The following is a 21,485-nucleotide window of genomic DNA, read 5'->3' on the forward strand; positions in this document are numbered from 1 at the left end:
AGAGCAAAGTAGAAGAGTTTTACCTCCTTGACAACTTGAGTTTGGATAAAATAGAATTTGTATCAAAGAACTAAGGTTTCAGATTTCTAATGCACAATTTTCTTTAGCATTCTAAATAAAATGTGGTTGAAGCTTTTGAAATCATAAAGCTGGGATGAGAGTGCAGAAAATTTTACTAGAAAAGCTATACTTTGGCAAATACTTTATTGATATTATAAATGAAAATATAGTTGGAGCTTTAAGATGGCACTGAATCTGTTCTTCAGTCTGCCAAATAAATTAGATTCTTTGGAAAAAATTCAAACTTGATATTCAGGCAAAATGAAGATTAACCCTTACTTGTCAGACAGGTCACTTGCCATAAACCAAAGGACCCCTAAAGGTACTTAAGTAGAAGGTGGGGCTCTCAAGGGAGGCTCTCTATCTGCAATCTACTCAGCAAAGGTGAACAATTAAACAAAAGCATCTAATTTCCTAAAATGCTAAATTCAGTACAAACATCAAAGGTCTGATCTGCATGAAAAGGCCTTAGTTTTATGTCTTAAGCAGTTGAATTGGCTTTAGAATGAAAGACCATAAATATTGTTCACTTGTCTTGTACATTATTTACAGAGAAATGTACAATCCTGATGCCTTTGCAATCACTTGTCATTTGGGAATTTCTTAAAGAAAATAAAAGAGAATGGAAAGATTTGACATAATCTGACTCCCAGGATAATGTCCAAGGCCACATCTGAGATTTATAGCAAATGAGAAAGGTGTTTTTCAAGTTAAAAGGTACAAGAGTGCTTAATTAGTCTAACCTACTCATTTGACAGATGACAATGCAGGTGTCTTGAGGCAAGACGATTTACTCACTTTTGTAATTAAACTGAAAAACCCAGTCTCCTGTCTGGTTTCCACTTTATATATTAGTAAGCCATCCACTACCAAAGTATTAAAAGGTTAACTGTGGTTTCCTATGGGGAAAGGAGTGGGAATCAGGGGAAAAAAAGTGGTGTTGGGGGTTCAGGGATGTTTCACTCAAACAACAAACCATATGTATTAATACATAATTTGTTAAGTAACTTGTACAAACTACCAAGCCTAACATCAACAGAACCAAACAGAGATCAGAAATACCATAGTGAAATTGAATGTTAGTGTGGAAATTTAAGTTATGTCTTCAAGGAAACAGCAGACCACTGAAAACTGGATTTCAGTTTCTGTGTGCTCTTAATGACTAGTTCTATATATTATGTTTCTCTATACCTTGAAAAATATTTTAATATAATACATATGCAGTCTAGTAATCTAGCTTCTCAAGTTTCAAAAAGGCAGATTTTTAAAAACTTATGCTACAAAAATATGTATCTATATATATCCCCAAGTTATATATTTCTAACTTCTGCGGTGATAAAGTGTGCATAATTTCATTGTTGGAACTGCCTTCTTGCACGGTCTTAAACAGTTACTTCTATACAGCATAAAATTTGCATAATTCTTTACAGTAAAATCTGTTGAAACTCACTTTGACAGAAATACTTTTATCTATCATTAGAATTGAAAGAAACAGATTTCAGTAAGAAAAGTACAGGGTGGGTCAAGATCTTTTTTAGAAAAATATACTGTATATAATACATCTTGAAAATTACACAGACTATATGCTTTTATTTAATGTGAAGGCACAACTTTAACATAGTTAAAAGCAAATGTATTTCAACTATTTATGCTGTAATTGTCAGTACCAGCTCTTAAAAATATATATATCTGCCATCATATCACTGAAGTTTCTTTCAGACTGTCAATTCAAAAGTCAGTTTAAAAAGTTGAACTCTATTTGTAGGAAAATCAACTGACACATTATTGCAGGTCCACATAATATTACTGTTGGGCAATCTGTTCACTAGCAGTCACAGGGCTTTCTTCATTTGTAGCATAGTCCAGATGGTCCATCATCTAGGCATAAATAAAAGATGTTAGGAAATGTACATTTTCAATTTGCCCTCAATATTCACTGATTTGGCAAAAAGATTCTTGGTTTTTGTCTTTGTTTTTTAAAAGACAGTGTGCATTCCTTTTGGAGCAATGTACTGGCTCAACATTCCAGCTCCTAAGGACATGGTCAAGGCGACACCAAACCTCTCAGGAAGCCCTATCATTTGATTCAGGGACAATATGGTAACTACTTTCTCTGGATCTTCCACTGTTGCCATTTTCCAATATAAATATTGCCCTTCATGGCAGTGGGAACTCCACCACAAAAGGAAGATATTCCTGATGGTACTCCAGGGCACTGTTCCAGGCAGATCCCTATTCCTAGAGATGGAAAAACTGAAAATGGCCCCCCAAGTCACTGTGAGAAGACCTGCTGGTTCAGGGCAGTGTAAACTGGCTGACACCTTGAAACTGACCTTATGATAATTTAAGAATGATATATGGAATTTTGGAGATACTGTATGACAGAAATTTCTACTAAACACAAATGAACTGAAGGTACTTAAAAGTCAAATGATGTCTGAAAACAAAATATCAAGAATACATTTGCTATAGACTATTTTAGAGGAATTACTAGTTAAGCTTTTCTCAAATGATCACTTCAACTCTGCCCATATTTTCATAAAAATCTTTTTGTATTTGGAATGAAGGAAAAAGTGCTTGAATGTTTCTAGTGTTTCTACACTGTTCTCAGATAAAATTACTTAAAAATAGAAAAAAAGTACTTTCTGAAGACTGTCAAAGATTTTTAGATTAGTGATTAAAATTTGGTATTGTGATGAGGCATTTTTTCTTCTCTTTTATGAAGAATTAGAAGAGGGAAAGGCCAGCAGAGTAAATGTTCCTATTTTTGTAAACTGATTCTAAAAGCTTTAGTGTTTTTTTTGGAAAAGGAAGCAGAGTGAGGAATGATTTCCAAATGGGGCCTCTGGACTTGCCAGACAAGAAGAATACAACACGAGTAGAGGCTTTCAGCTGAACACCGTCTCCAGTAATGGAGACAGCTTATAAAACCCAAACCTGCCGATACTCTATGAGTCATCTTAAGTCTCCAAACAGTTTTGAGGTCCTCTATTTGCCAAAGATATCCCCTAAATTAAGGTATTTTCATGTTTATAGCATATTCTAGGGGGAAAAAAGCCACATCAAGATAGGTAAAATATTTATTAAGCATTTCACTACATGAAACTTAAGATGAAGTTGCTGATAGAATTGATTTTAAGCACAATTTAAAGGAGGGAGGTAAGATATATTTAGCCCCTTTTCTTCTAGCAATTTAGAAGCTTTGGGTATAAGAGATGAGAGCTGTGGGTATAGAGAACTGGAGCAGCCTGAGCAAAATGCAAGGTGGGGAAACCCTCTTTCTTCCCCAGGACTTGCTTACCCTGGCAACTGTAACCTAAAGAAATAACAGCCTCCATACCCTAAGTCGTAACATGTCTCTTCTTCCCTAATCCTCAGGTACCTCGCTGGCACTGGAATGTAATCCTTAAACATAGAAATGCATTAGTTTAAAAAAATACACCACCACACTTTCAAAGTCAACTTATTGTGAAGTAAGCATCTCTACTCTTCATTTACTTTTCTTTACTGCCTTTTCAGTAAAAACAATATAGAAACATAAAGGCAAACTTCTAATGGGTTTTTAAAAACAACAAAAATGAGTACAGGTAATACAATTAACTGGCAAAATTGGTATAAATTGTTTTTCATATTAGTAAATAGGTACTCAATTTGGGAAGACATCCTCTGAAATTGGGTCAGATAACCTACCATTTACAGATAGCTCTGTTTATAACTGAACAGATCTCCAGGAAGTCTAATAAAACTCTCATTAAAGCAGTGTAACTGGATAGTGGCTACAGAGTTCTAAGTATCTCTGGATTCTGACTTGTCAGTTACAGCTTGTGACTTCTAAAAATAATTAGAAGCACTAGTGACATTTAACAGAGACAAACCCACTGTTTACTAGATATAAGCAAACTGAAAACTTATTTCCCACCCAAAGTAAAATGGCCCATTGGAAGCTGTATAAATTTAACTCCACTGATTAGGTATGAGAAACAAAAAAATCCCCTAAAATGATGATAAATTCTTATTTGTTCTATATGCTGAAGTAACTATACCACTCTTGATTTTTCTCTTTAGAGAAAAACACTTTTATTTACTCTAATTAGAACAAAGACCAAGTAAAATCAAACAAATTGAAATACTGTAGCTCTTGAAGCACTCTACAAAAAAAGTTCATGAAAAATAAAGTATAAATAGCTTTGAATTATAGAAAAGAATACACACTTAAGATTTCCAAAATAGTATTATTTTAGTGAAATCCTATAAACAGTACTTCTTTTGATAAGAGAAATTCACAAAAAGAGCTAAGGACTCCAAGTAAAATGCCAAAGTATTTCTATGAAGTCTATAAGTTTAAGCAGCAGACAAGGTAAAAACTTGCCCTTTGTAAACAAAATAAAAAGGCTGTCAGGGCTTTTTAAGTCTCCAGTGGAAAATCCTTTTTTTTCCACTGTAAAAAAAAAAAATTTTACCACCACTATTCTTGTATTCAACTCCAATTATCAGGCGTTAGAATGAAATGACTAACAGCATAAACAAATGTGTCATTATGTTAGATTGTGACTATTTTATATTACTTGTTTTATACTTAGTTACTTCAAAACAGTGGCAGTAATGTTTGGCTCTTGCAAAAAATGACCAAAGATTGTAGAGACAGAAGCCTAGTTCAACATTTTAAAAGTGCCTCAATTTTACAATACCTTTAACAATTTTGGTAATTTTATGGGGGCCTCTAAAGCAAAATCAGGAAGCTTATACACACACAAACTAAAGTGATTAAAGGTCAGTGGATTATGATGAACTGAACATTATAGTTGTTTTGCATGAAGAATTTCAGTAACATTAACTGAGAATTAATGAGTATGCAACACTATCAGCCCTATGGTTGCCTAAGAGCTAGTAACTTGTGAGGGAGGCATACATAAATACCTATACAAAGCAGATGTGTTAATAACCATTTAAGTACAAAATTTAAAAGAAATATGGGGAAAGGTGAACCTAATTTCAACCGGAGAACTCTTAGATATCAACTTGGAGAGGGATGATTTTGAGTTGGGAGTTAACATAAATATTCTGGAAATAGAGACTGGCAACACTGGAGATACTGGAGGTAGGGGAAGGGAAAGGGAAAAGGTCATTACACTGTTAGCCTAAGAGATGAACCAGTCACTGCCTGACAGTTGTCTTCAGGGATGACCCTCAGGCCTATCCTATAACGGGTTCAGACCCTCTGTTACCACCAGGCTTGTTAAGGTTCCCTGTTCTACTTCCGAAGCTTCTTCCTAGCCTTAACCTGATTTCTACATCCACCTGTCTCACCAGCCCTTGAGCTAACCCACCACTATGGATTACATTTTTCCTACCTGCCTATAGGGCCAATCTTTATGAATGAGGAGACGGTTTTAAGAGATTAAGGAATTTGCCAGAACTGATTTATAATATTCCACAACTAGCTTGCCTAAAATTTCAGCACATGTACATTCTTCATATTTTACCATTTAGTGCACAATGGTAAGACAGTCATGTTTAACAGAATTTTTTCTCTGAGGCATGTGATAAGTGTTAAATCCTTTTACAAATAAATTAAAGGAACCAGATTTAGCAAAGACCCAAAGTTGTAATATCCAAACCAGGAAAATGGAAATCTAGTTAGTGAACTGAAAAATAATAAACAAACCAACAAATAAGTCAAAACAAAAAACCTCAATTCCTACAAATAATAACAGCAAATACATTTATAGTGCTTGTGATATGCTGCCAGGCACTATTTCAGGCAATCTGCATATTTAAAATAACCCTCTGAAGTAGGATGACAATTATCCCATTTTACCCTGGAAGAAACTGAGGCACCAAGAAGCTACATAACTTGCCTAAGGCCCCACGGCTAATCATTAACAAACCAAAGTCCAGACGGAAGCAGTCTGGCACCAGACTCCAGGCTTTTTATTAAGAATTTATAAAATTACAGGTTATTTTATGTTCTGAATGTCTTTACATATGAAATAATGACACCGCACTACAAAAGTGAGAGGTGTACAACCCACATTGGCCTATCTTTTCAGACACATTTAAATGGATATTCCTACAATCGCCTTACTTAGCTTCTATGTCATGTGGTTAAGGCCCTGGAGTCTGCCCTTGCAGGCTATTTACTGCTGTTTCTGTCCAGCTGCAATGATCATTCCCTTTAAACGTAATTGCTGTGAAGCAGAATCATAATTTTTTAAAGATCACGATTTTTAAGAATGAAATTTGGATGGTCCACGGCATTGCATCTGTTCATAGGGAATAAAAATGCGTCCCTTAGTTGAATTCCTTCCTTACCTAGCATCCCTCTTCCTCAGTAAACACCATGAAGACAGAAAGGAGAAAAGGTGCTAATACCAGAACAGAAAAAAACAAGCTGTGGAAAATTTCCAAAGAAATGTCATCTCTAAATTATCAACTATTTGTTATGTGTGTTGGTGTAAAAATATCTGGCAGCTCCACACAAAACCATTCAAAGTAGCTGCCGCTTCATGGTAGGGGTGTGTGTGTATGTGTAATAGTTAGAAAAGGACCTGTGTCTACTATGTTTACTTTAGACAATTCTGTATTGTATGTTTATAAAAGACAAACATCTACAGCTTTGTAATTAAAACACAAAAAGAAAAAGAATAAAGTATGTAAAAGAGTTAGAATGCATGTAAAACTTTAAATTCATTAACTGCCAGTAACATTAATCTGTAAGACATTATAGTAGAACAAAGATGATCAGAATTACTCTGATGAACATCTTTTCACATCAATTTTGCTCACGTTTTTAATCATTTTCCGGATAATCCCCTGAAGAGAAATTACCAGGTCAAAGGAAATGTTAAAATAAAGTATGGTACATGCAAATGAGCACGTATATAAGTGGTGGGACTATGAGTGGACTTAATTTTCTTGTACTTTTCCACATTTTCAGTTTTCTACAAGCACAGATTTTTATAATAAAGTACTTTAAAATCCATATTAAAGGGGAAGGAAAATTTTATAAAGATAAAATGCTGGTGATGAAAAATAACAAGGAACATACTTAATTCTGTAAGATAGCAAATGTGTTCTAACAGTCCCCAATTTAAATTCTAACCATTTTAAAGATACTGTCAACTCTAAAATCGCTTGCTCACAGTGCTCACTCATTTACTGAGTATGCTAAAGATATTCCCAAGTTTCTATCTCCTGCATATCAGGAGACATTTATACAACTGCCCAGTATTTCTCTCTTCCTGGTGGGCCTCCAGGTACTTTGAAATGTCCAACATTGAATTCTTGTCCAATATTTAACACATTCAACAACGAATTCATTTTCCTCCTCAAACCTGTTGTCCTTCTTTATCCCTGAATTGTATCACCATCCTCCTTTTCAGTTACTCAAGCCAGAAAAGAAACCTGGACCCCATTTCCTTCTCCTACCTCTACATCAAATCTATTACCAGATCCCATGCCTCTAAATTTCTCTTGACTGCCACTACTCTCAACCTCACTGCCTCACTAATTCTGGCTACTACCCTTTCTCATTCCAATAGCTGCCTCAAGTTTTGCTTCCTCCTTCAATCTCTTTTCTACAATTCTTAAAACCCTTAAATGGTCTCCAATGCCCTTGGGATAAAGTCGAAACTCTTTAATGTGACTTAGAAGACTGTACAAGCTCTTCCCTTGCTTCTTTCTCCAGTTTTCATTTCATACAGCTCCCCTACTCTTACTCAATATTGTAGTTATCCTAAATTTCATTTCAGTTCTTAGAACATTCCATGTTCTTTTACCTCTGACTATGAAGACATGATTTCCTCAGTACAGAACAGATGGCTTGGTCTTAATGTCTCAACATAAATTTAACACTCTTTAAGAAGACTTCTCCCAGCCATCTTGGACTGTCTTGAAACCATAAGCATTGGGTGCCCCACTGCCAGCTTCCATGGCATCCTACTGTAACACTCAATGCCCCTAATACATTTGTCCCACATGCCTGTTAGAGACTCTATCTGCTTGCTCCACTAGACTCTAACTTTCAAGAGGCCGTGAGAGTAGGCCTGTTTCTAACTTGTTCTTCTTGTATCACCAGCACCGAAAATAGTACCTGACTCATAGAACTGCTTGATAAACATTTATAAATGAAGAAATATAAAACTATTTTAAAAACATGACGACAAAGAACACTTTGTGGGATGCGACTTTCAAAGGCCAGAAGTAGAGTGTGTCTTGAAGGATGTACTTTTATTTTAAAAAATCTATAAAAAGAAGAAACTCTATGTGGGTGTCCTTTTCATGGAAAAGTTACAAGCTGTCTTACCAGTTTAGTCAAGGACCTTGTGGCCATAAACTAATTCTGTGTGCAGAAGTATCAGTTGAGACAATGGCATTGTGAGGTAGGCAAGGCAGGTATTATTCTTTTATTCAAATCTCAAAAGAATTACAAGACATACCCCAAAGAATTCTAGATCTGTGCTTTTTCTAATTATTGTAGTCTAACTCAACGTGTTAATCACCTCTTGTTACATAAAGATGACACTACAGACCAACCACATGATGGATCTGAACTTTGAACTGTTTATCTACTAACAGAATTACAGCCATCCACCCAAAGTCTCTATTTTTGTTCATGTGACCACTGACAAACAAGTATGAGGGTGGATGGACGAGGGCAGTTTGTTTTAATGGGGCAAAGCAGAGCTACCTGCCTCATAAAGGGATCAATGCCATAACCCTGACCTCAATAGGTTAGGGTTTCACAATGCTCTTTAATTTCAGTGCAAATAAACTTTACAGGAATACTAAGAACATTTAGGAAAAGAAGAAAGTGGTTTTTACTTTAATGAATTAACAACTCAAACAAAACATATTTTGGTAGCAAGATTTTCTCTGTTCTAGAAATTGCACAGAAAAGTCAATCTTGACCTATTTAAATCTGGAGTACCCTATTTCACATAGGTTAATTTAGATTCTGGAGAAAGTACACTTTCTATCTGCAAAACTTTAGTTCTCTTACTATAAATAGCTAATGTCAAAGTCTCAAAATTTAGCACTTAAACCTAGACTTTAATCTTTCGAAGTCTCCTTTTGTGTGGATTTTGAAAACTCATGTTGAAACGCTGTTTCAGTTTTCCCTGATACCCTCCCACTGCTTCTTGGTAGTTTTACCTTGAATCACCAGGACTTTGGCATCAGATTGCAGTGGAGATGAGAACTGATGATGCAGCAGGTGGACAGTAAGAGGGCAGTAGTGGAAAAAACTTAGGAGATCCTGACAGTCTCCAAGGTAACTTAGGGGCACGTATTAGCTTTGATATTTAACAGGCAGTTCCCAAAGTTAATCAGTGAACTATGGCATAAAATAACTTGGTAACCAAAATATAAGCACATACCTGATAGCCATTGCCCTTCCAGAACTTTTTCATTTCCTTACGCCTCCATGCAACAATGGAGGCAGTAATAAGCGTGCAAGGTACTAAATAGAGGAGAGCAGGTTGCCCCTTTTTCATCAGCACCAGAACAACAAATGTAAGTATCATGCCAATAGCATAGGCTGCAAGAAGAATACCAAGTATTAGTCATTTCTACAGGCTACCAAAGGTGGATTTTAACTCCCTCACTGAAGTACTGGTTTTCAAATATTTCTGAAGATGTTTTTGCCCTATGACTGCTTTTCATAATTTCATTATTTTCCTAGACAGTAATTGGGAATGACAGTCCACAAAGCTTTTGAAAATTTGGAAACTGGTTAGTATTTCAATTATAATTATGCTAATCACTAGTCACTGATATAGATAATAATACAATAAAGTCTCAATTAGGGATGTTGAGTAGTTCCATATTTTAGATAATTAAAATCTGTACCTGTAGGTACTAAAGGATGCTTTGAAAAATATCCCTAATATTGATTATATACTTCTTGGGCTTCTTCAACAAGTGCATACCAAAACTCTTTTGATCTCAATGACTCAGGGTCCCATTATGAACACAGGGTCTTAGAACACTTGCGCATGAAGTGCCTTTACAGACAAGTTAGTCTAACTCCTCCTTTTATAGGCGAGGCAATGGAGGTCCATGTAAGTTCTCTTGTCACCTGATATCTGGACTCTATTATGTTAATGCCCTTACAGAGTACAAAACTTAATGGCCTCAGGCCGTTTTTCTTATTTCTTTAAAGGCTTTTTTTTTTCCTTTCTCTTTTTCATCTTTTCACTCAGCTGTTCTTTCTTGCTGTCAGGTACCTGCCAATACTCTTTGCTACTGCTAATGGACACTTTTAATTTACTGGATTTAATTTCACTGTGAACTTGAAAACCTTCCTTGCTAGAATAGTAGCTACATAGCTCTGGTGCAGGCCATTTAGCTAAGAATAAAAAACTTTGGTGCATGGACTTTGAAACATCTACGATATGTTCACAAGTAGTATTTTTTGGCTGACTTCCTGTTCTTGTCTGTTCTCAATAGAAACAGGACAACTACGTCTGCTGTCCCCAGGATAATATAGTATTGTGCCATAAAGTCACGTACAGAAATAGTTCTAGATACAGTATTTTTTCTTTTTTAAACCTCAAAAACCTTGTGATATAGAAAGTAAAGTATAAATATCCCTTTTTGATGGAAAAAAGCTTGTCTTATTAATTAATGGTGAAGAATTAGAATCTAGGACTTCTAATTTTTAGAGTTCTACCTTTTCTTACAGACAATATGAAAAAAAGAGAAAACAAAAAATTACCAATTGTGGAGGAAACATAGTATATAGAAGAAGAACCAGTCTGAACATCAAATCTTCTACAATATGCAATCAATAAGCCTAAAAAAACAAACAAAAAAACCCCCCTACATTATTTAAAAAAATAACAGCAACACAAATTCAACTATTAATTATGGCACTAGTAAATACATGCTGCATTGTTTTTAACCTTCTTTTTTGCATCAGAAGAACATTAAAGTACCTCAAATTCTGATAAAATTTTATATGCTTTTTTAAAAACTTAATACCACATTTTAAACATTTTCCCAAGCCACTAAACAACCTTTAAATACATGATTTTTATTAGCTGCTTAATATTCCATGTTATGGAGAAAACTTTTATATTTCTGTGGTAGCAGTTGTAATGCCTCCTCTTTCATTTATAATTTTATTGATTTGGGTCCTAAGCTTGTTAGTCTAGCTAAAGTTTTGCAAATTTTGTTTAACTTTGTAAAGAACTAACTCTTGGTTTTGTTAGTCTTTTCTATTGTTTCCCTGTTCTCTATTTCTGTTCTACACTATTACTCGCTTCCTTCTGCTAACTTTGGGCTTAGTTTGTTCTTTTTCTAATTCCTTTAGGTGTTAAGTTAGACGGTTTATTTGAGATCCTTCGATTTTCTTGATGTAGGTGTTTATTGCTATAAGCTTCCCTCATAGAACTGCTTTTGTTGCATTCCCTAAGTTTTGAAATGTTGTGCTTCTCTTTTCATTTGTCTCAAGATACCTTATTTCTCTTTTAGTTTTTTCTTTGATCCAATGGTTGTTCATAAGTGTGTTGTTTAACTTCCATGTGTTTGTAAATTTTCCAGTTTTCTTCTTGTTATTGATTTCTAATTTTATACCATCAGAGAATATACTTGCTATGATTTCAATCTTAAATTTGCTAAGATTTGTTTCGTGGCCTAACATACGATCTGATCTATTCTAGAAAATGTCTTGTGTGTCCTTGAGAAGTATGTGCATTCTTCTGTTGTCAGATGGAATGTTCTGTATGTCTGTTAGATCCACTTAGTCTACAGTGTTAAGAAAAAAATTTTAATGTATCATTAAAAAAATGTATTGAAAGGGTGTCAAGAAAGGCAATTTCAAATTTCAAAGAAGTCTTCCTTCCTAGCAGAGTAAAATTATTTGGAATTTTAATATGAAGTGTTCAAATAACAATGAAATATAAGCTCTCATTTGAAAACATGCAAGTATACAGAAGCAATCCCTTTTATTACCAATTTCCCTTAAGAGTTGAACCTTTCCAAAGAAGAAATCTCAGATTATACTTAGGAAATACTATTTATTATAAAACAGACTGACATTTAACTACTTAAAAATCATAAAATAATTTTTTTATCTTTTTGATTGTTTGAATTAATTAGCTTTGGTCCTTACATAACTAATTAACTAAGTTCCTTGATAGTTCCTTATTATTTTTACTGTATTTGCTATTTAATCACATTTCTATGTTATAAAAAAGTGGTGCTTTTCTCCCCTAAATTAGAATTTAGCTTTCAGAGTTAACTCTGTGTTTAGAGGAAATATTTCTGTTTGGGACCTTCAACATTTACTTCAGGAATGTAGTATTTGTATACTGTTTTCCAGTTCTATGCTAAGTGCTATATATAAGATTTTATATAACTCTTGGTGTGCAATTGGAAAACTGGGGGTAAGTTTAAAGATATTTAAGGAACCTTATGATTACTCAATAGCGTGTTTTTTCTACTTTATCAATTATGTGAATGGAGAGAGTTACTACAGTGGACTTTGCCGTGCCAACTCACAAGACAGCACTGTTAGCTTCTCTCTCTTTGCCTGTCTTGGCTTTTTCAGAAAAACCAGTACTCTTTACTTATCCACAGGCAGTTTGTACACAGGGCAACTGTAAGGACAGTGAGAAAGAACAAGTTCTCAGGTAATCGAGAAATATTAATAATTACTTCTACTGGGTTGGGATTAAATTTATTCTACAGGTACCCCAGTGAGGAGAATAATGCAGAACTGCAATCACTGTCAGAGAAGACACACTAGGAGAAGGTGACAGATTCTACCACATGGTGTACTTTTTGTATTCTAGTGCCCAATAAAAGCTGGTGTTCCACTGTTTCTCCTCGAGCATGACCTTGTCTGTGTTCTTAAGGCACAACTCTTATTTTAAAATAAAAGTAAGAGAAACTAATACATTTGGTATAATAAATTCAACTTTTAAGAGTTTTATACACACACACACACACACACACACACAGTTTCTTGGGGAAGAAAGACAAACTGACACTAGTTGCTTTCTCTATCTGAGCCATGGGAGATACACTTTGGTTATTACCATTGGGCTTTATCTTCTGCCCCTCAAAATGCTTTTCTTCTATCTTTGCCATTGATCCCACCTTTAGCCAGAAATATTTAATACAGACTGGGTAACTTTTAATGGATACCATACATTCGACAGTTTTAAACCATCAGTATATTTTCCCTAAAGTTATTACACAAACAATTGCTTACCTGGTACAATAATGTCTCCAAAACCCAATACTGAAACTGGCATGAGGCAAACACTCATTACTGAGAAATAGGCCAGCTTTGGTACTCTGATGACTACTGGTAACTGTAAATAGAAAAAAAAAAAAGGCCACCAATAAACCTCTTAGGAATCTTTACCCATAACTTTAGAAAGGGAAAGAATGACATTAGAATAGTTAAAAAATTTTTAAATTGACATTTTAGAAGAACTTGAAGTCAGAGAACATAAACTAGACATACATATACTCTGAATGCATAGAAAGCTTGAAAGAAATAGATATGTAGTTCTGGAAAAATGAAACCCACACACATGTAGGCTTAACAGAATTAATCCAGTATCCCCACATCTAACCTTGTTTTCCCATTTTACCCAAAACAGGACTCAGGCCTTGAAAGAGGTTTTTTTTTGTTTTTTTGGGATTTTTTTTTGCAATCTGGATTTTTCCCCCCAAAGAAGAGTCTTGTCTCAGAGGGTATGATTTAAAGTCCAATGAACATATCTGAAATACAATCCTTACTTTCTCATGGGGAGCTGAGGGTTGAGCAGTGGCTTCCACCAAGTTTCCATCATTCTAGGATGAAACCCAAGTCAATAGGTATTTGATAATTTAAATAACTAAGAAAAGGGCTGTATTTTGTGAGAAAATAAGTTTTTACAATACCTTAACATGCACTACATGACCAATGAATTACACAGGAAGGCAAAATTATCAACTGGACACACATACATACACCGGCAGCTATTTCTATTTAATTGCCATCCCTACCTTTTCATTATTTCCAAAAGGTCCAGCTGCAAGTTCAACCATGATGCTCTCGCCATTCTAAAATTGAGAAAGAAGATGAAATAAATTGTCCAATCATTTAAAGAGAATAATCTGCCAGTACTCAAGAATGATTTGACCCCATGGCTTATGGCCTACTGCAAACTGATGAAACATGGGCTGTAGACTGCTTTTTCCTAAAAAAGTCTCTGCAGATAGCAAAAATTGGAGTCATCTAAAACAAAATTCACCTACCACACTGCTTCCTTTGTCAGAGCCCAATAATTTACCAGAAGCTAATAGACAAACCACAGACAGATTATTCAAGTGGAAGCTTTGAGCACTGATTTGTACTAACAACCAAATGTCTAGCAGTTTTAATGGGCTATTAAGTGTTTTTAGTTATGTTGTGCCATATACAATGTGTCATTACTCATTTTGAGCAATAACAATGAATAGGGACACAAAATATTATAAACATTTTAATATTTAGATATGTAATACACATTGGTAACTTTACTTGAATAAATACACATTTGCATTTCTGGCTACTCACCACAATAACAAAACAATGAAGCTAAACTTGAAAAGACCTAGCCCTAAAGAACTTGAGAACCTTCTCTAGCCTGACTCCTGTCCAATTTCAGCCCTGCCTGCTTTTTATGTCCCAATCAAAACAATAACCTTAGCTGAATTTCCTGCCTTGTGTCTGGCTAAGGTCTTTTTATGTGGGCTGTGTGAGGAGTTCATTGAAAAGTTCTCTCCTGACAGCCAAGTCTGTTGTGGAGGGAAACATTTTGAGGTAGTGAGTTAAGAGTGCATAAGCACCCATCTTATGCTTCACATTATGATAAATATATTACCAAAACAGGTAGTGGGAAGATAAAAAAAAACCCTGAATTTTAGGAAAATTTGATTGTCTAACTGTAATATTTTCCATGTGGGTGGAGTGCATAGGAGAAATCACGAGTATTTTTAAAAGGACTTCACTGATACCTGAGCTAAGAAGAAAGAAGGATAAAATTTCTAGCTACAGAAATCTTTACCTCATGTTAAACTTCAGATTACATAAGGGTTAAGTCACAGGAATTTAGGAAAAATAAGCTAATATTCAATATACTTCCTTACAGCAAACTCCTGTGATGTAATTCCATTACGAGATAAAGAGTTCATTTTGGTTCATTTCCTAATTGTTATTCAAAACAGTTAACTGAAGACAGTCTTTGACATCCTCTCACACATTCAAAGACATCTGAGTAACTATCATTTGTAAGATACTATATCAGATACCATGGTGGATGAAGAAAAATGAGGATAGGCTCTTACTGCTTTTACTCCTATAGTGACCAGCTCTGCAAACTCAGAAGTCTAATACCAGGTCAACAACACATTTACAATGTCTAATATTTAATCCTTGAAATGCTCAGTGAAAAACCACAAAAATCAGAAATTATGTATTGGATTTTCACTTTGAGTTACCTACTAAAATCAGGTCTACATCTACAGCCTTAATAAAAACAAACCAGACTGAAAAGAGTTAAAGAAAATCTGCAACAGTGAACTCCAAAAAGCACTTCAATCTTTTCTACCAGATCAGATTACTAGAAATCACATTCCTGTCAGTGGGAACTAAGATGGAAAAAAAGATGAGAAATTCCCAAAGCCTAAAAAAAGAGGGCTTGAAGACATTATTACCTGCACCTTTAAAATGTTGAAACTTTTGTGTGAGGAATGGATATAGTTTGCCGGCAGACATGACTGGTGTTTATGAAGTGATACAAGTGTTAAAACAGAATGGAAATTAAAAAAAAAAGAGTTTAGTTATAGCGTATAGCTATATCCACTGTGTAATACGTGTGTCATATGCTACAACTATCTGCTGACTTATGAAAATGGCTTTGTTGAGAATTCTTTGCTTTCATTATGGGACCTCTGATTACAGAAACGTTTTTTGAACTAAATAAATTGACACAAGCTAAGACAGCTTTACCCAGCATTTTAAAAAAAGTCTTGATATAACAATTTTTATTATAATCTATAATACTAGTTCTATACTTCATTAAAAAATTTTTTAAATTTTGGTATCATTACTCTACAATTACATGAGGAACATTATGTTTACTAGACTCCCCCCATCACCAAGTTCCCCCCACATTCCCCATTGCAGTCACTGTCCATCAGCATAGTAAGATGTAGAATCACTACTTGTCTTCTCTGTGTTGTACAGCCCTCCCCTTTCTCCCCCCCCCCATTATGCATGCTAATCATAATGCCCCCTTTCTTTTTTCCCCCCTCTTATCCCTCCCTTCCCACCCGTCCTCCCCAGTCCCTTTCCCTTTGGTAACTGTTAGTCCATTCTTGTAGTTCTATACTTTTTAAGGTTACTTTTGCTCAGTGAAGTTAATGAGTCAAATGGCTCATTATTAAGGCACAGAAAGGTGATAGTAAAATGGTTTGAAAGGTAGCTTAATCTGAGGCAGTTAACTACATTTGTTACCTCCTTGCAATTTTAGCTGCTCAACAGGACACATGTTTGTTTTAAACCATAGCAAATATCAGAAGTGCAGAGTTTTACAGTGATTTCACAGATGGTAGAGGCTAAAGATGGATTAAGAATGAATGGGGAAAAAAGTAGTGATTATAACATCACTATAAATTATAAATATGTGAGAGTGACAAAGGATAAAGAAATGACATAAAGTTATAGAGCAAGATTCAAAATGGAGAAGGTGGGAGAATTAAGCAATAATTAATAAAATATTCATGAGACAGGAATAAGGACCAGGCAGAAGAACTGGGCAAATATGATGGACTACCACTCACCCAACACCTCTTCCTCATTCTGGCAATGGCATTGCCATTTCACTGAGGAGCTAGTAGCAGAGCGGGGAACAGATGACCTAGAAGCTGCCAGCTACTATGATTGTACTCTCATGGAAAAGCCACTCTGAGACAATGAACAAATGGACAGAAGCAGAAAGGGAGGGCAGGTGCTCCTACGGTGAATTTCTACTGAGGCCAGCCCCATCCTGGCCTCTACACACAGGTTGGACAGATGGGACCTTTTTGGTATAGGCAGGTTAGGTTGAGTTCTGTCAGTTCCAAGTAAGGGGATGGAATGCTAGCAGTACTCCTCACAGGATGGATTAGGAAAGAAGCAGAGAGGGCTACATGACTTGCCCAGGGTTACAAGGTTGCAGAGCTACACTTTAGGTCTTCAGATTTCTGGTGTGGTGCTCTTTCTTAGTCTCAAATTAGGGCTACAGAAATCAAAGTAGCAAATGACCCAGAAAAGTAGAAAAGGGCCAGAAGAAAATTTATAGACATTCTCATGTTTATACCAGTTAGGAAGGAAGATATTTTTTATTTAGCAGAATGACTCTATTAAAAGGTCAATTTCAAGGACAATTTTCTTAAGAGAATTAGAGCTCACTCAATGGTAAACATCTACAAAATCAATAACCTAAGAGCAATGTTTAAGATTCTCATCTTTTAGCATGTTTCTCATGGATTGCAAAAATATCATACCTTTGTGATGAATGGTGTTAGGAAAACAAAAAATACATCATAGAGGAGCAGAAGACCTAGAAGTATCACACATGACTGTTGAAAAAAGAAACAAAGTTAAAAGTCAAACTTTCCATATGTAAATTAAGAGATTATATTATTTTGCAAGTACAAATAAACATGAACATATATTTGAACATTATTTTTTAAGGCATTTAATGGTTATTTTTCTGATATTTAGTCCTGTTAGGAATTGATGAATTTGGCATATTATATGAATGATTAAAAATATTTTAGCTAACAAATTAGTGTTCTCCAGAGCTGGGGATTCGGACTGACTGTAAAAGGGCAAACAGAACTTTTGAAAAGATGAGAAATGTTCTACAACTGATTGAGGTGGTGATTATAAAGTTATACATTTTTAAAATTCCAATGAGCTATACATTTAAAATGGGTGTCTTTTATGTAAATTATATCTTAATCAAGTTGTTTTTAAAAGAAAAAATTATTTTACCTAGCAAAGTAGTAAACTTTACCTTAAAGTTGGGTAACTTCAGTGTTTTAATTAAATTCAGACAGAAAGCAATCCCCAAGACATCCTGTAAAATCCAAGCCCACCTAAAACCAAAATAAGTTACTCTATTATTTAGAGTTATTGGTAGATGGAACTTTTCAAACGAAAATATCACTAAAGTAATACTGTTCAACTGCTATCATATGACCATTCTATTATTAAGCAGCAATTATAATGATAAAAAAACCTCTCATATTCTTCATCCTTAGTAATTTATTATCCTAGTAGAATAATGAATACTATTACACTAAGAAAAAGTTGAAAGACTCCTCAGAAGGATCTGTATCAAAGGGAATATTTATCTTTAATCTTTGAACTTACACACACACATACACACACGCGTCTCTTCTTAGAAAGGAAGCTCATAACAAAGGATACTGGTGTTAATATACGTCCAGATAGCTAAATCATAAAAGAAATGAGAGCTATATAACCTATTGTATAAGAAACTGATATGCATAATTATCAATTGATTATCACACTTGAAGCTTCCTAAAATCATATGAACCTTGCTGTCAAATTTTAGGCCATTAAATCCTTTTGAGCTTTAATAATTTTATTAATAAATCATTAAATAAAATTAAATATATATTTTTCTGTTTAGTGTTCCTGCAAATGGACAGACACCTCTATATTTTCTCTATCTCCTTCTTTCTTACTTGAAGGGCAGCATACTCTAGATACTCTTATGCAGTTTGCTTTATTCAGTTAAAATATATATCCTGGAAAACACTGCATATCAATTCCTAGAGATCCTCTTTATACTTTTTTGCTACATTGTACTTCATTGTGTGGCTATGCCATAATGAAGCCAATTTCATGGTTTTGATGCCTATTTCAGCTTCGATGGTTAAATCATATTCATATTTCCTTCTCTACATGACCTTAAACCCATCAACACAAGATTTGCTTATTTAAGAATTTATTTAGCTTGTTTCAAGACTAAAGTTTGGGATAAAAACAAAAACAAATAAACCCATAATAATCACAATGAGTAATTATCAAGGTGAGACATAAAATAATCCATCTTTAAGCTAATCCAAAATATGAGCACTCATACCTATCTTCATTCCGATATACGGCCCAAACAACAGCTATTGCTATGCATAGTCCAGAGAGAAAAATATGCCTCACTTCAATGCTTTTGCCACGACACACAATCCTAAAATCAGATTGAAATAGGTCAGTTCACCCTGTAGATGAAAGGCAATGTTCACTTAATGTAAGCAATGACAAATGTTAACCACAGTCACAAGAAAGCTATTATAATATGTTTAAAGTCTTGATGTTAAATACAACAAATGTTACGGAATAAAATTTTTATCAGTTTAACAGAACTTTCTGTGGTGAAAGAAATGTATGTCTGTGCTGTCCAATACAGTAACCATGAGCCACATGTGGTTATTTAGCACCTGAAATGTGGCTAATGAGAATGAATTTTTTATTTTATTTAAGTGATTTAAATTTAAATAGCTACATGCATATTAGACTGCACAGGTTTAAAAGAACATTTCTACTTTTCCTTCTAACTACAAAGCATTGTTTGAATCACAAAAGCCAACATTATAGGATTCCTCATGAAAGATACATACGTGCATTGTCCACAAGGTATCTTATGAATTAGTGCAGCGAGACAGTTGTACAGGCTCATTGCTGATGCAATGCAGAAAATTGTTATCATAACATAAACTAGAAAAAAACAAGGCACTGCATTATATGAGAACAGAAGGAAATGTGATAAAAAATATTTATACAAGCAATATTAATTCTTTACCTTATTGGATCATGACACTTTCAATACAGTGAGCATACTATAATATGAATTGGTTACTAAGCTGCAAATAATTAGATCTTGAGTTTTATTTAAGAGTGTGTATTTTATGTGTTGTTTTAGTTCCATTAACATTGGTTAGATTGTTAAGGGCTGAAGCTGGATCTCTATTTTCTATGGTTCAATGATTCAAACTGACATGTTTGTTAAATGTCTATGAAGTGAGCTGCAGACATTTGCAGAATTTAATTTAAATGTAAGGAATGGGAGAATTAATAAACCATTATAAATGCTTTTTAAAATGCAGCTTAAGGATGAGAACTGACACCTACCTTAGACATTTAACCATGTTATCTACATTTTCCTATGGTGGTGTTACCTCTATTTTGACCGCTGGTAAAACTAAATCCATTTAATCCATGTTAGGGTATGATAATAGGTAGTCAAAATTTACAAATGCTTATCTATACTAGCTATACTTACTTGAGAATTATTTAAAATGAAAAGTATTCGATCTTTTTATTGTTGTAAAATAAAAGTATTTGCTTTATGAGCGTTCACAAAATTTCACAATGGAAATACAGTGTTACCTGAATTTTTCATATTCATTAAATTTTCAAATTCTATATAGCTATAGAAAATTGTAACTATTCCATAGGTAAGACTGGAGACAGTAATCAGGAATAGCCATTTTTTAACTGGAGATCTTGGACAAATTACTTTTTTAGTCTCTTCTTATTTGTTATTTTTATTTTTGGCTATATGTGGTAATGTGAGTGACAAGTTGAGTTTGGTAAGTCATCTATCAAAGTCTCCAACCCAAGTTTTAAAACGCCAGTGGAATCCTGCTCTTGAGGCCTTAACAGAGGTTTAGGTGTCTCATTCAATGTTATATTTAAGAAAAATGACTAGGCATGAGAAAGAATTTGGTTACTAGACCTATCTTTAGTTACTTTCTTGATCATGGCTTAACATAAAACAGTAAGGGGAACCTTAGTAATTTGGTACATTTAATATATTGAGAAATGGCAGCAATTTTAGCTATAAGGAATAATTCAGGGGCACATTAAATCTTGCGTTACCATACAGACATTGCGATATGATACGGACTTTAATACAGAGTCATAATTAAATCTTGTGTCCTAGGATAACCATGAAGTATAAAGATTTTCATCCTACATCAATAATTACATTTATAAACAGGTCAACTTTTTAAATAGGAAGAGTTTAAGGAAATTTCTTAACAAAAATTAAAATATGCTTTAGAGTACAGTAGAGGAATCTCTGGTTTCTATCAAAGACCACTAATACATCAACTGAGGGTCAGACACAAACTACTGAAGGCTGAGAAAAATTGGTTGCACAATGACAACATAATACAAATATTTTAGCATCCACTCTCCCAGTGACAGATTGAAATATGAGTAATAGTTAAAAGAATTATTTTCTCTGATTGGAAATATATGTCATAGATCTAGTTTTTAAATTGTTGCCACAGGAAGGAGAAATTGAAAAGTAAGCTGAAATTAGCCTCAGGATCTCAATTTTCTAATCCAGAAAATTATGCTAATG

General features: G+C 34.4%; 1 protein-coding gene across 7 annotated transcripts in view; it reads right to left on the reverse strand.

Moving 5' to 3' along the window:
- Window positions 1-895: 895 nt before the first annotated feature.
- SPPL2A (signal peptide peptidase like 2A) overlaps window positions 896-21,485 on the reverse strand; it is a 45,266-nt gene continuing 24,676 nt past the window's right edge. For 6 of the 7 annotated variants that reach the window (XM_036877436.2, XM_036877440.2, XM_036877442.2 and 3 more), the window contains 10 exons: window positions 19,735-19,831; window positions 19,203-19,304; window positions 18,105-18,186; window positions 17,590-17,664; window positions 14,065-14,121; window positions 13,816-13,869; window positions 13,280-13,382; window positions 10,778-10,855; window positions 9,438-9,598; window positions 896-1,938 (listed from right to left, as the gene is read on the reverse strand). In XM_036877436.2, coding sequence (XP_036733331.2) covers window positions 1,864-1,938; window positions 9,438-9,598; window positions 10,778-10,855; window positions 13,280-13,382; window positions 13,816-13,869; window positions 14,065-14,121; window positions 17,590-17,664; window positions 18,105-18,186; window positions 19,203-19,304; window positions 19,735-19,831 — 884 coding nt within the window. In that variant the 3' untranslated portion in view covers window positions 896-1,863. The remainder of the gene's footprint in view (window positions 1,939-9,437; window positions 9,599-10,777; window positions 10,856-13,279; window positions 13,383-13,815; window positions 13,870-14,064; window positions 14,122-17,589; window positions 17,665-18,104; window positions 18,187-19,202; window positions 19,305-19,734; window positions 19,832-21,485) is intronic. The other variant, XM_036877435.2, reaches the window with a different exon arrangement.

Source organism: Manis pentadactyla, chromosome 11 (genome assembly GCF_030020395.1).
Source record: "Manis pentadactyla isolate mManPen7 chromosome 11, mManPen7.hap1, whole genome shotgun sequence".
NCBI lineage: Eukaryota > Metazoa > Chordata > Mammalia > Pholidota > Manidae > Manis > Manis pentadactyla.